The 16368-nt window shown below is 35.0% G+C and overlaps 1 protein-coding gene across 1 annotated transcript in view; it reads right to left on the bottom strand.

Annotated features, from left to right (window-relative positions):
• LOC131146561 (arginine-specific demethylase JMJ20) overlaps window positions 1-13164 on the bottom strand; it is a 31247-nt gene extending 18083 nt beyond the window's left edge. The window contains exons 1-2 of the mRNA XM_058096230.1: window positions 12746-13164; window positions 9043-9213 (exon numbers count right to left, since the gene is read on the bottom strand). Of these exons, the coding sequence (XP_057952213.1) occupies window positions 9043-9213; window positions 12746-12955 (381 nt within the window). The 5' untranslated portion in view covers window positions 12956-13164. The remainder of the gene's footprint in view (window positions 1-9042; window positions 9214-12745) is intronic.
• Between the last annotated feature and the right edge of the window lie 3204 nt (window positions 13165-16368).

Raw genomic sequence — 16368 nt, 5'->3', positions numbered from 1 at the left:
GTTACACTTCCATTACGGGGTGTTACACCTCATTACACCATCATCCCCTCCTGACAGCCCTATACACTGAAAAATACCTCATTTGTTCCTGATTTTTCTGAGTTTTGCTGCAATTCTCCCTCTCCCCAAGGTCGTCCAGCGTAGATCCAATAATCTATGGCTGCCAAAACATAAATTTGTGCTTGAAATTGCCCTATGAAGGTGATCTACTGCATCCCCTTCCCTTTGAAATTTTACCCATTTGGGAAGAAATTCGTCGCTGTTTGGAAGTGATTTGGGTAGCTTTGAGTGACAAATCAAGCTAGAGACTTGGGATTTGGGTAGATCCAAAGGCGATTTGAGGCTTTGAGCTTTGAAGAGGGTTTGGTAATGGGAGACGCTTTTTGTTCGTGAGTTCCTGAGTCCTGACTTTATGTTCGTGGGTTTGCCTACTGCCAGTGTGTACAATTTATTCCACCCCACCCCCCTTTTTTTTTTTTTTTTGCTAAAACAAGTTAGACAGCTTATTAGCTTAACTTAATTTGCTACTTATGACTTAAGCTTAAACAATGGTTATAGCTCAAGTGCTTAATCAATTAATTTGCTACTTATAGTTAAGCATATGCAATGTTTATAACTCAACTATTTCCACTTACTACTTAGTACTTAATTACTTGTACTTTTAATTGCAAATTTGCTACGCTTATCGCTTAACTAATTAATTTGTTTAATGGGCCTAAATTGCTGTATTTAGTTATTGATATTTGGAATATTAGAATTTAAAAATTAAAATTATTAGAAAATACAAAAGAAATGTAACTATTAAGTACTAAATACAATGAAACTACTATCTATTTAGTCTTTAAATTGCTTAATGAGCCTAAATTGCCTAACCCTGAATGTCCCAATTTTTATGCTTGCTTCATTATTGACTTATTGTTATTTTGAATAGTAAAATTTTAAAATTAAATTTCTAGAAAATGATAAAATTATATGGAACTATTAAATCTTATGGATACTAATGAATTCATTGTGTATGTATAATTGTATATCGACTCATTTTATGTCTCTAATTAATTGGTATATATTTTCAATTACATTTCAAAATTTTGCAATCATTAAAGTAGTGGAAAATATATATTAAAAAAAAAAGAAAAAAAAGAAATGACTTTTCAAGTGCACTAAAATTAGTATAAAAATCATGTTGCATATTAAAAATGATTGTTCGTTGAATAAAAGTGGTCAAAATTCATTAAAAATCATGTTTTAAAAGATTTCATGCTTATTCTTCAATTTTGACATGGTCGTGCATGCATGCAAATAATTCACGGCCACTACAATCATTTCCCATTACGTAACATCCACATCTCCCGCGTCGTGTGACACCCGCAACCGCAATTTAAAACCATACTCTCAGCCCAATACATGAGATGGATCACATGAGAAGGAGAATATGATTGTTTTTATAGGAAGGGAAATCTATTCCCTTTCCAATTCCCACTGATGTGGGATTTGGGAATACAAAGGCTGGGCCTGGGCATGCAATTGCTTGCAGGCGCCAGGCAAGTAGGCGGGCAGGCGGGGTAAGGGTACTGAGGCAGCACTACTGGGGCAGCACTCCTTTTTACTTGTGGTCCTGTAAATTATGGAGGACAGAGACTCGGGCAAATTCACTATTGTCCCACATCAGAAACTTAAAGGATGGAGGAGCCTCACCACTTGTTAAAATGCCACCTCCCTTTCTAATAGCTTCATACATTTTCAATTATAAAGTAACATTTACTTTAAAATGGAATATAATATTTTATTACTCATTGTATAGAATTGAAAATTATTATTTAAATGATTAAATATTTACAAATATGATTGCATAATTTTAACATTAATACTATATAAAATTATAACATGCATAATTTATTTATTTGGTTTTTTTTGTTTTTGGTTTGATTTTCAGCTTAAACCAAAACCGAAACCGAAACTGAGAACCAGAAAACCAAACGAAAAGATATTTCAGTTCAGTTTCGGTCCGATTTTCAGTATTTCGGTTAAATTTGTACACCCCTAGTAGTGAGGAAGGATTTAAATAGCTCTTAATCTAGTATAGGAAAGTGCTCTCGATCGAATTGATTGGCGAAAAAGGATTCATGTAGCTAACTTAAGGCTTGTTGTTGTTGTTTTCATGGCCTCAATACCAAAGGTTGTGTTCAGCTCATCCCAACTTATCACAATAGGAAGCATTCTATTATTTTTCCATATTTTTCATAAAAATTTCCTTGGTTTGCCCCTCATAATTTACCACAGCAAGAGAGAATCTCATAAATGTCATCATTCCTTGCCTTTAGGCTCGCAAACTCAAGAAGGGTGCTCTCATTGTCCTTAGGGATCTCCCTCTTGAAGCTGTAAACACTATGATTGCTCTACCATTATCATCAGCTTCTTCATTTCCTCTCTTGCACTTGCCACAGTATACTTTTCCAAAATCACAAAGAACTTGACCAATAAAACACTAACTTGTCCCAAAGGGAAAAGACAAAAACAAGTTGTCAATCAATATTGCCAACTAAGTATGTGAATCTTTACTCAAATACCTGCCTAATGACTAGGTCCTAATGATTTCAAATGGGAATGTGCAACACATGTTATCCCTTCCTTTCAAATACAACGAATGGACAGGCACCTAGATCTCCTTAGTCAAACACATGAGGCATATTGAGCTTGTGACCCTCTTCAATTTTCAAACCCTCGAGATATGGAGAGAAGGGTGGGAAAAAGCACTCGAGTGTCCAATGACATGGGTACCGTAAGCTTAGGGCTCTCCCTAGGGGTGGTTTTATGGTTATTAATGTGTGGTTTCAGCTCTAACTCCTAGGAATTTAATCGGTTTCCTAATTGTCCTTATCCTACACAAGCTAGGAAAGGCTCTCAACCCTAATCCATTATAGGCTACAAATGAATCTACACGAAAGGGTTTTTCAACGATCCTTCACAAAAACCACTACATTGCAAAGGCAAATAATGCATAAGTACTTCATCTCTCATTTAATCTAAACAAGAAATAGTTCGATAAAGAACTTGAGCAATGTTTCATTGCGTGTGAAAGAGCATAAAGAACTTTTAGACACCAGGATAACCCACACTATTTCATCACATGACAAAACTAATCCAATATTCAATTCTTTACAACAATTAAAATGCATTAATAACTAAGGGGTCAATTGGCATCACTATAAAAAATTACGAAAACAAAACTAAAAACCAAAATAGAAACCAAAACCGAAAATCAATAACTTGTTTGGTTAATATTTCTAAAACTAAAATTAAAAAATTGATTAAAGAAATGTTCATTTTTGTCCTTGAATCAAACAGCAGTTACAAAATATGATTAAAATATAAAACTACAATGTAAGATAAATTGAGAATACTATCATAAAAATAAAAATTATTATAATTATTTTTATTAATTATTATATTTCAAAATCACTTTACAAGAACAATCTTACTATACACAATTGAAATATAGTAAAAGTATTTTGTAAATGGCTTTTATTAATTTTTGAAATTTTATGGGATTTTTTTATTTTGATTACATCTTAAATTCATATGGTCATTTTATTTTTATTGTAATTAAAAAGCATGGATAAAATGAATGATTTAATCCAAAAAAGTTAATTCTGGAAACTAAAATATTCTAGCAACAGGCTGCCAAAACAATTGAAAACCACAAAGTCTGCTTTTCATTTTTTTCCGCAAACAGATGAAAACCGTCAACAAAAACTGAAAACTAAACAATGTAAACATACGAACTTCCATAATTTGTTTCTTCACTATAGAAATGAAAAATGGAAACTGAAAGCAGAACAATATCAAACAGGCCCTAAACAAAAGGACAAAAAAAACATAGAGCCCTCCCTGTTCTACCCCTCCCAAAACCCCAATATCTCACAAGTAAGAATTTGTACACACTTTGCAGAGCCAACCATTTTTCACCAAAACAAGACAAAGGAGCATCCCAAAGGTTCCTCACTGCCCAACAAAGAAGAAGGTGTGCATTAGTCTCATTCAGCTAGCAACAAAACATGCATGTAGCTAGGCTAATAGCCTTATTGAGCCTCCTTACCCCTGTGAAAAGTCATTTGTATTAATGATGTTTAGACTTAAGAGATAGAGCCCAAGTCAAAGCCCAAAACTAAAAACAAACCTTAGCCTTCCAAACGACATGATGCAAGGGAAAAGGGACTGCAGATGTCAAATGATGGTAAAGAAAGTTTTAGACGAAAAAGAACCCGAGGAGTCCCCTAACCAGACCCAACAACCAGAGGATCTTCCCTACTTTGAGGAATGAAAGAATCCAACATGCCTAGCAAAGAAGTAAGCTCACTAACCTATTTTTCATTGAAACTCTTAAAGAAGTGGAAGTCTCAAGAAAAAGGGCCTCCCCCCCCCCCCCCCCCAAAGGCGGAGAAGGAAAAGTTGCTGTTGATGCATTATAAACAGTTGTAATCTAGGTAGGTGAGGCACCAACAACTCAACGAAGTCTTTCCCACCCAAATATCTTCCCAAAAAAATCTAGTTCTATTGTCATTGTCTACTTTGAAAGGAGTACGAGGAAAGAATAACCAAGCAACCTGGGAAACGAACTTCTAAGGACTCATATGAGAAACACTCTAGTATCTAATTTCGATGAATACTTTTCATTATCTGAAGCCATAGAAAATTAGCCTCTAAGGGGACCTCCATAACAAATTTCCTATTAAAGAGATGTTTTAGATACCACATTTCCAAGCTCCAATATCCCCATCTCCTAGCCACTTCCAACCAACAAGATGATCCCTCTTGTTCTCACCACTACCCAACCACAATAAATCCCTCTTCTCCAAAACCTATGCCACACACGTAGAAACTCTATAAACAAACTCTACAATGTGATAAGAAATATAAGGTAATGTTTGAAAAGGATGCACTAATGAGAGTACACAACCCCCTAGTGATAAGTAACCCCTTTTCCAGCCAACTTCTTTCCCACTCTCACAACCACAGGATCCCAAAAAGCAGCAGACGTATGGTTGCCCCCTAAAAGAAGACCTAGGTACAATAAAGAACAAGAAAAAGAAGCACAACTAGCCACAGCTTTAAAACCCTCTATACAGTTAAAATCATAGTAAATAGCAACCATCCCACCCTCAAACCTATCAATCTTCAACCCAGAACCTTCTCAAAAATTTTTAACAAACTGAGGATCTTTTAAATTTTCCCAACATTATCCCCATTGTCATCTGCAAACCAAAGATAGCACACCTCAACCTCCTCCCTCCCATAACTTATAAGCATCTAGTCACCTCTAAATCCTAGGCATGAGAAATCAACCTACTTAAACCATCAACCACCAGAGTGAAAAAAAAAAAAAAAACAAGATTAGACCCCCTTGCCTTAACTCCCAAGAGGCATCAAACTCCCTACAATGCCCATTAACAATCACCAACATATTTGTAGAACTAAGACACCCTCCTATCCAATTCCTCCACATCACCATTCTTTCCCATCACTTGGTATAATAAACCCCAAATCACCATGCCATCAGCTTTTCAAATCCAATTTGAGAACCACTCCCTTCTTACTCCTCCTCACATCCTCAATCACCACAACCACACTGCATCTAAAATCTGTCTGTCTTCGATAAAAGCAGACTGCTTCCACGTCACCATATCCCCCAGCAACTCTTTGATTCTCCAGGATAAAACCTAAGTTAAAATCTTGTAAAAATTAGTTCAGATTCAAACTAATATGACTAAAATCCCTCACCTTCTACCACTTCTTCTTAGGTCTAAGGGCTATAAAGGTTGAATTTCACACTATTTCCCACCACCCCACTACTATGAAACTCCACAAAAAAACCTAATAATATCATCCTACAAAACTTCGTAGGTATCCGTGAAAAAATTCATCATAATACCATCAGGACCTGAAGCTCTATCCTTATCATTCCAAACACTAACATCTTAACTTCATCAGTTTCAAAAGGCCATTCTAACCAGATAGCCTTATCTGCCCCTATAGAATGCCAATTGAGCCCCTCAATCATCAGTCCAATGCTGACAATCCCCTGTATGTAAACACTAATAAAAGCTCATCTCCAACCTGCTTTTGATCGCTCACAAGACACCCCAATTTGAGCTCCAACTTCTTAATGAAACTTCTCCTCCTCCTCCCATTTGCTACTCTATGAAACAAAGCAAAACTAAACCCCCTCCCCCCTCCTTCTTTCACCCATTTTATCTTGGACTTTTGAAGCCAACTACTCCCCACCCACCCCCCCCCCCCCCCCAAAAAAAAAAACTCCTAGTCTATCCATCCCCTCAATCTCAAAAAAAATCTTAATTTTTTGCTCCTCGATATTCCCAACACCTTTCTATAATATATTCCGGCACATCAACTTATTTTTCACAAACTCCAACTTTTTTTCATCACTTTAAGGCCCTCCCACCCCTGAACATGACAATCTCTCCACCAAACCTTGATCTTATCCCTGAAAGTGGGGTGTGTCAACCACATATTCTCAAATCTAAATGTTGTAAGACCCCACTGATAGGAACATAGCCTACGGACACCAGATAATGATCAGAAATTGGCCTAACCAAAACCTCTTGGACAACATTCAGGAAAAAATCTTCTCAAACACTAGTAAACAGAAATCTATCAGTCCTAAAAGAGGCATGTCTATCACCTAAGGCCACCCACTTAAATTACCATTGCTCAAGGGAACATCCTAATGCCAGAGTCCCCAGTGAGAAAATAAAACTTCCTCATGTTTGTAATCACTCTCAATCCCTCTAGTCTGTCCCTAGAGCTCCCAAAAACATTGGAAATCACCATTGACGACCCAACAAGGATTATTATAAACCAAAAGGCTACACAGCTCTTTGAAGAAAGAACTATGCAAAGAAAACTGCATGGGGCCATAAATGGACGTAAACCACCACTCCCAAAAACCACTAACCTCTAGCAAGACTGACCAAGAAAAAAACCAAAAAGATGCTCTCTCAAGGTAGCAACTATGGTGTCCTAAGCTACTAGTTAACCCACTGACAGCCCAATAGAGGGGGTTGACACCACTATTTAAGACTAGAAATCAGAATCCCAAATGCTCCAAAAGAACATGACATCTAATCCCCTACTTTAGACTCCTCTAAGAATAAGATATCTGGCCTAGGCTTTATTGAGCAATTCCTTCAATATTCTCCCTCTTACTACCACATCTTAACCCCCTCACACTCTAGGAAAGAATCCTCATTTAATCCCATAATTAGTACCCAACAACCACCTTCCTTTGTCATAGTTAACTGAAGAAGCAAGCCAAACCAACTCTCTACTCAGGTTATCTGCCTTTTTCCTTTCCCCAAGACCCTCCAATTTAAGCCTAGCCTTCTCTTCATTAGGAATCACCAAAAAGTTTTTGGCAAGCAGATTATCTGTGTCATCTCCTAAAAGGTTAATCACATTAAAAATCCCCTCATTTTCTAACTCCCTATGGCATTTCAGTGACTCAAAAGTTTGTATAAAATAACATAGAAATAGGAAGCATTCCATTGGAATTTACAACGTTTACCTTTTGAGTCTCTAGCTGGTAGTTTTCAAGGTCCCTGGTCTCGGAGCTTGCTGAGGGGATAGGAATTGTGGAATTTTCCAATGAGGTCTGGACAAGACAATGAGACCCCACTAGTTCCTTTTAAAATCTGAGTCTTACCCATAGGGCTGCAAACGAACCAAGCCTCTCATGAGCAGCTCGAGAGCTCAGCTTGGTAAGAGCTCGTTCAGGCTTGTTTATTATTCACATGAGTGATTCCTAAGCCCAATTTCCCAGCTCGTTTAATAAACGAACCGAGCCTAAACACAAATGGGCTTGGCTCGTTTCGACTCGTGAGCAACTCGATTAGGCCTGGTAATGAGCTCAATTCCAAATTTAGTATTTAGATATCTTTTAATTGTTTGTTTTTAAATTAACTATTGTTTCACACACAAATCAGCCACACTATTAACTAAAATAATTAGAATTACTAATACATAAATAAGATATATGGGAAAGGGGGCTTATATAGAAGAGGGAGACACTAGGAAGACTCGTCTTCTGATGTGGGATAGAATTAGAAATAGGAGTTAAAGTGGGGGAGAAAAGAAGGAAAGCAGTCCCACATCGGAAAGACAACAAAAATTCCCCTCCTCTCCTGCTTATAAAATCCTTGCCCAACCCAACATTTTTTTCACTCTCTACAGGGTTGCGGACCTGCTCTTCTATGGGCCTGCTACTTTTTATTTTTTTAGTGTTTCTAGGCCTATTTGGGCTTTTGATAATCTTTTTTAAGCCCAGAGAATGGGCTTGAGTTGGATTCAAAATTATTAACATTAATTGGGCTTGGAGTGGGTTTCAAAATTTTAAACATTAAATCAAGCCGAGCTCAAGCCGAGCCCGAGTCAATGATTAACATTTCGATCCGAGCTCGAGCTTGATTTTATGAGCTCAAATTAAATCGAGCCCGAGCCCGAGCCGAGCTACTTTTCTTTCAAGTCGAGCCTGAACATGTTAAAGCTCGGCTCAGCTTGTTTACAGTTGTAAGTCTGTAACAAATAATTGAAAAAAAGAAAAAGATGGTCTAAAACTCCTGCCATCCATTTATCTTACACCTCATCTGCACTCAGCTCCTAGACTATGCTGAACTAAGACTCAACTACAGAATATTAAATACAACAAAAAATTATAACATCTTCCCCTAATAATATTTTACATTATAAACTAATATTTGTATTACACTCATAAGTTGTTCTATGATTTGTGGATGAACTGTAGTGACCCAGCAGGCCAGCACCCAGCACTGCAGTCCGCAACGCTCATCCACCACAGAGATTGACTATATGTGCACTCAAAAAGAGGTTTTGCAAATCGGGTTAGTGCATGCTGTAGCCTGTAGACCTGTTGCACTGGCATAGCTTATGAAAACATTCCTCCTATATAAACCATTGCTAAAGGCAAAAGAACAACATAAATAGAAAGAACCTAATTTCAACCCATACCTTCACAAAATGCCAGTCCTTCAAATATAGGAGAGATTTGCCATTACTCTCACAAGAGGCAGCATTACCATGCTCCTTGGCAGAATCCTCAAGCCAGTGGTCAATGAAGTCTGAAACAGACATTTCTGCTCGCTTCTGATCAGTCAACTCCCTAGCACCACAGTCTGCAACCTGTACGCAACAAAGCATTATAGAACTTTTTTAAGATTATGTTAGATTACCACTTCACCTAAAAGCTTAATCTATTGGGTTGTGGGCCAAGAATGTATGTGAAGCCTTAACACTCCCCTACATCCAGCCGGGCTGCTCATGGAGAGATAAACAAATGGCAAATAACACCCATTACATGGAATAAGATAATTTTTAATAAACAAACAATAAACACAAGCAACAAGACTAGAACCAAGACCTCCTAGCAACCATGCTCTGATACCATGCTAAAGGGTTCTCTAAATTTGAAGTTCTAATCCCTGCAGTAGATCTCCCCCTCCATTTATAATATAGCCAAGTACATCACAATGACTATAATACCCTCGCTAACTCTTAGTTAGCTCCTAGCTTGTTACAAATCCAATTAACCAGTGCACTTCCTAAAGCTTTTGTGAATAGATATGCTACTTCTTATTAGTATTATTATGGATGTTAGTAACCATGAGTTAGTGAGGGTATTATGGTCATTATGATATACTTGGCTATATTATAAAGAGAGAAGGCAGGTATTAGATCTTCAAATTTACGCAACACTTAAACAATTATCATGCAGCCAGACATATTGCCCTATACAGCAAAACTATGATTACAACAAAGAAAAAAAGAAATTGCCATAAAGACAGTTCAAGCCTTCAGAGTAGCTGATCCATTAAAAGAGAGGACCAAAGTGAGATACTGAATTATTGATGCAGTGCTGCTACACCAATGAAGCATAGTCAGTATTGTTAGTTGCTATAATATTTATTAGTTGTTGCTATGTAGGTATCATTATTAGGGTCTTGTCAAACTGTGTCATTTCCTAAGTCCAGCTTTATTTTAAGAGTTCACTAATAAGGTTTTTTGAGTCTAGAGAAGTTAGAAAGAGCTGTAGTCAAGAATAATCATTTTTCTAGGCACATTTCATTAGCAAGGCTGTCTGTACTTATATTCATGCTACTCCAAGACTGAATAATGAAGACGCAATACAGAAATTTACCTTTCCATTTTGGATATCAATTCTGATTTATTCAGAATTTTTCTGAGAACTTGGAAGTATGGATTGAGCACCCACCCAGTGGCATTTTGCATAGTCTCCACCTTTGCATTTCCGTGTGAGAGGATCTCTCTTTGCCACTAAATGTTGCTTCAATTGATCCTAACTTGACAGATATCTGACAGATTCTATACTGCCTTTCCTCCACACGTACTGCAACAAATTGTTATCAAAGCAATCCTTCCTTGCGCTGGTTTGTGTTGCTTGTTGTTTACTGCTTCATTTAGGATAGTTAAACTCCTATTGCCCTTCACATATCCCACTTTGGTTATTTTACTTTTGATTTAAAACCAAGTCCATTGTTTTTGTTTCTTGGATCTGTAATTTTTACAAGCTTGGTTTTTCAAGATTGAGCTGTTAAATATGGCTGCTCATCCATATGCAATTATTCCGGATGTCAAGGAACCCTTGGTTATTGCTACTAGAAGGAAGGCCTTGGTTGATAAGATGGGTAGCATGGCAGTAGCAACCTCCCAAAGAAGAGCACAGGACGATTGTGAAAATTTTCAGATGAAGGAAGATTGGCAGCATAATAGTAGTTTTAGAGCAACATGCACAGCTGGAAGAAAGCTTGGTAAGTTAGCAATTGACAATGGCATTTGCAAAAAACTGCATGCTCAAGTGGTTGTGGAAAAATCTTAAGAGTGGTGGAACACCAACAGCCTTATTGCATTCTTTGGTCCAAACCATCCAATAAAGAGAAGGAAGTACTCATGACAACAGTGTGTGGCTGATTTTTCAATTCAAATCACTTATGAAGAGTCTGGTGTTAGGACACATGCCAGAGTCTACTTGATCATCCCTGGTAACATGATAGACTTGTTGTCTATGATGAGCACGTTAATCCTACTCTTTCTATGTCAAAATGGTGACAAGAATAAGAAGCTAGTTCTAAAGCCTAAGAACGACGTTAAGGTGGCAAAAAAGGAGGAGGAAACGCTAAGCCTGACCATTGGAACCCTTGGATAGGCAAGGTGGAGCTTCTGTGAGTGATTCCTAGAAGCGTGAAGCATTGCAGGAAACTTATACATTAGCGAGTTTAATATTTTCAGTTGATATAATATTAATTAGCTGTTGCTATCTTGGTATTATTATTAGGGTCTAGTCCAAGTGTGCCATTTCCAAAGTCCAATTTCATTTTCAGAGTTCATTGATAAGGTCTTTTGAGTCTAGAGAAGTCAGAGAGAGCTGCAGCCAAGAATAGTCATTTTCCCAGGCACATTTAATGTGCAAAGCTGTCGTTGACATTTATTTTTGTTAGTCCAAACAATGAAGAAGTCAAAATTTTCTCTTTCCATTTTGGTCATCAACTCTGAAATGTTCAAACTTGGAAGTGTGTGTTGAGGACTCAGCCAGTGACACCTTTCATAGCCACCACCCTGGAGTTTCACAAGAAGATCTCTCTTCCCCACTAAATATTGCTGCAGTTAATCCTAATCTTTTAGCTTCTACTTTGACAGATTCTACAATGTCTTTCTTCCATGCATGTTGCATCAATTATAAACAACATGGCTATTATATATTTAATTTCATTGCCAATGGCATATTAAAGACTAACAACCAAGATCCTTGTTTATTGTCTATCGAGTCATCAACTGCTTGATTAGATGCAAGTTTGTAAACCATGACAGCTTACGGATTATCACGATTTATCATCATAATTTGTAAAAGCACGTAAGATATCAGCTGCTTTTGCAATATGTGTTTATATCAAGCTTTGTGAGCATTTTTCACGTGGATAATTCCCAATCAGGAGAATACTCCCCTTAATGATACTACTATAGTCCGAAATCGATACTAACCTATCTCAAGCTTTGAATTGTATATTCTTTTCTCTGACCTCAAACCCTTATACATGCCCTTCACAACAAATAAGAAATCGGCCAGAAAGTAAGATATCTCTTCAGAAAATCTTGACTTTCCATTCCACATACACAAATATTGGCTGAATTGAGAAGATAATGTACTAGTGTATTAACACTTAAATATGATACAACTAACTGATAATGAATCTATAAATATAATTCATTAATTCTTTCTTTCATATCTATTTTTCAATACACTAAAATATTTCAAAAATTTTAATTTTCAATCAAAAACTTTACCAGACCATATTTGGTCCGACAACTAACGATGATTAATATCATGATTGTGAGTTAATATTAGAGACCCAAAAAAAAAAAAAAATTAACTAGGTTTAAAAAACAGAAAACAAAAAAGATATAGAAATTAATTCACAACATAAAAATAGATGAAAACACGCATCACATATTCAAACGTATCCAAAATTCAGTAATAACAAAAAATATTATGTAAATAAGTAAGCTAAAAAGCATAAATCAGCATTCCACCGAGCCAAACTTGCTGGGGATAAGCACAGAAACTAGAACTGACCAGACAGAAACACTACATCCCTGGGAATGCCAGATGGGTTATTGTTTTTGAGGATTAAGAAAGTACCTGAACTAGAGATTTCCCAAAATGGGTAGAGAAGAAACGAAGATTTGGCTGTCCATCGGGAGAGACCCAATCTGTGGAAGCCCTCCAGTCGTCCATCAGACCCGTCAGAACCACAGGCTGGTTCTTCTTAATGTACCTTTCCACAAACTGAGCGTACGTGAGTTCTTTTCCATTCACCTTCTCTACGTGCCCTCCAATTCTGAGACCCATGTTTGTTTTCAGACGTCTCCTCCCGCGGATGAGCCCAGAAGGCGAGGGCACCCGCCTAGATCGCCATTTTTAACATGGAAAAGAATATATTGATTTACCTCTTCTCAGATTTTTAAAAATCTCATCAACTTCCTCAAACTTTCTCAAGGGAGAACAAAATCCTTCTCACATGACAAAATACAAAGCTATAAAGATTCTAAAAATTTATATATTAAGAGAATTCTATAATTTTTGAAATTTCACGAAATTTTTAAAACTTTATTGTCAAGTTGATATTTTTTTGTCAATATATTTTTAATATTTTACTCTATTAATTATTAGTCAAGAGTGTGTGAACCTTCAGACCTTGCTTTTGTGTAATATTATAGGTTCGATGCAAATTTGTATTAAAAAATATATATTTTCAAAATAAAATAAAATAACACTTAATTAAATAAATGTCCATTTTTGTTTTTGAATCAAACAATAATTAAAAAACATGATTCGAATAATTAAATTTTAAATAAATACAAATTTAAAATATTATTCTATGATAAAATTTATTATAATTATTTTATTTAATTAATATATTTCAAAACTTACTTTTCAGTGTTATGAGAATAATCCTACTTTACATGACAAATGAAAATTTTTTGAATGACTTATTATTTTTATACAAATTTTATGGATACTTCTATTAAAATTACATTTCAATTTCAAATAATTATTTCTTTACTTTCAATTAAATATTATAAACATAAATTAATATTTTTATCTACAAAAGTATTGAAATATTATAAAAATAAGTTGTTAAAACAATTGAAAATTATAAAATTAATTTTTTTATTAAAATAATTAAAAATCAACAATAAAACATGAAACTAGCAATACAAACTAATTATTCACTATGCAACAGCAAAAATAAAAATAAAAAAATGATATTAATGTTATGAAATATACGTGAATGTCCCCTCATGTCCCATGTGACCTATCTCATATGTTTGTACTTGTAAAGTGTATGTCACCTCATCTTCCACCTCTTTGATTTCCCCCCTAATAAATGCTTAACTATCTATATTATCCTATTAAAGGGCACCCTCCCCTTCTCATTTGGGACACATTTGATGCTTCCATATAAGTAGACATATAGTAAGTGTAAGAGAAGTGGAGAAAAAAAGCGAAGAGAAGAGATATCTCGTAAAAGGTCGGTTCCAAATCATCTTGTAATTTCATCCGCAATAGTGAAGTTTTTTATTACTTCCGCTCGTGGAGTAGGCATAGCCAAATCACGTGAAATTCGGTCTCATCTCCATTTATTTTTCTGCTCATCTTTATTTATTTTATTATTGATTTCTGCATCATTTTATAATACGTTATCAGCACGAGACTCTAACCAACTGACATATTTCTTTAATTCTTATTTAATTCATGAGACTCTAACCAACTAATATATTTCTATATACCGCCTTAATGGACGATTATATTTCTGTTTATACATTCTTAATGGTCAATTTTATTTCTTTACCGCCTCTATATATATTTAAAGTACCAATCTCCAGAAGAGATGGTAAAATAGTCCTCTAGAATAGGCTATATATATCTAATCTCCAAAAGAGATGTTATATATTTAAATTTCCCATTTATATATTTAATATCTAGAATAAATATTAAATATTTACCTCTTGAAAAGGGTATATTTTAACCTCCCGAAGAGATGTTAAAATTGACCTCCTGAAGAGGTGAAACGTTTATTCTTCATATGAATTAGTATATTTAACCTCCGGAAGAAGTGTTAAATTATTACTCAATTAAATATTGTAAACTGGAATCATATTCATGAATAGTACAAATTGAGAAAAATAAAATAATGTTTCTAAAGAAACATATTTAAGTACCCCAGAATAGTGGAAATACTATTATATTATTATCTCAGTTTTATTTTAGTTTTTACATTTTGTTTTCTAAATTATTTTATTATTGTTAATTTATTCATATGTCAAACCTAAGTAAAGTTGAATTTGTTCCCATTGATATCAAAGGCAACAATTATTTATCATGAATTCTTGATGTTGATATTCATCTAAATGCAATTAACTTTGGAGGTACTATTTTAGATGGAAATATAGCATCCCTGCAGGATTACGCAAAAGTTATGATCTTCCTTCATCATCATTTAGATAAAGAAATTAAAGCCTGAATACCTTGTCGTCAAAGACCCACTTATCTTACAGAAAATTTTTAAAGGATATATTTGATCATCATATTTTACCAAAAGCTCTATATGAATAGTTGCACCTAAAGTTGCAAGATTGTAAAACAATCAGTAAATATAATTCAGTTCTACATAAAATTAGCTCAAAACTAAAACTATGTGATGAAAATATTACTGAAAAAAACATGTTTGAAAAAACTTTTACTACTTTTCATTCCACTAATACACTCCTGCAGCAACAATACAGGGATAAGAAATTTAGTAAATTTTCTGAATTCATATCATGTCTTCCTGTTGCTGAGCAAAATACCAAGCTTTTGATAAAATATTACCAAACTCGTCCAACTGGTTCGACCCTATTTCCTAAAGTGAATATGAACATGTTTCGTGGTCGATGACAAGGTCGCATGTATGGTCATGGGCGTAGTTGTGGCTGTGATTGAAATTATCATTGGTGTCGAGATGTGAGGATATGATCCCCCAAAAGAGGGATAACCCCCAAAAGAGGGATGACCCCTAGAAGCAAGATAATCAATGATACGCATCATGAAAATGAATGCTATAGATACGGAATAAAAGGTCATTGATCACGTACCTGCCGTACGCCCAGGCACTTGATAGACCTATACTGAGCATCTATAAATAAAAAAGAAATTAGTAAAGAAGTAATAAATTTTACTAATTTTCTTGCAAATCAAACAATGATGCAAAGGAAGCAATATTATGTTTAGATTTATCATGGTTTTGATTGATTCTAAAATGTCTATGGAAAAGTTTGTTTAGCTAATAGTGTTATAATACACAATTATTCAAAATAGGAAATATTTTTATTACTTGAATATATTTTCAATAAATGTCAATACAATATTTGTTTCTACAAATTTGATTGAAGGTTCCAAAAGAGCTAATATAAAGTTGCCCAATGGTACTTTATAAAAAATCAATGAAGCTTTATATTCTATAGATCCAGAAGAAATCGGTTAAGTTTTAATAATTTAAAATTCAATGGATATCACATTAAAAATACAAAAGAAGGCAGTAAAAAAATTCTTTATATTACTTTTATAGTAACGCCCGCATATTTCTACCATTTTTTTTATATATATTAGAACCTCACAATCATATAATACACATATGCAGCGGAAACATAACATCCAAGCTGGAATACAATACCAGAGTTCTAGTGCTACCATATATACATAATTCGCTCTCAAAAATAGTA

Source organism: Malania oleifera, chromosome 13, assembly GCF_029873635.1.
Source record: "Malania oleifera isolate guangnan ecotype guangnan chromosome 13, ASM2987363v1, whole genome shotgun sequence".
Lineage (NCBI taxonomy): Eukaryota > Viridiplantae > Streptophyta > Magnoliopsida > Santalales > Ximeniaceae > Malania > Malania oleifera.
This window is presented reverse-complemented; position numbering and strand designations above follow the sequence as displayed.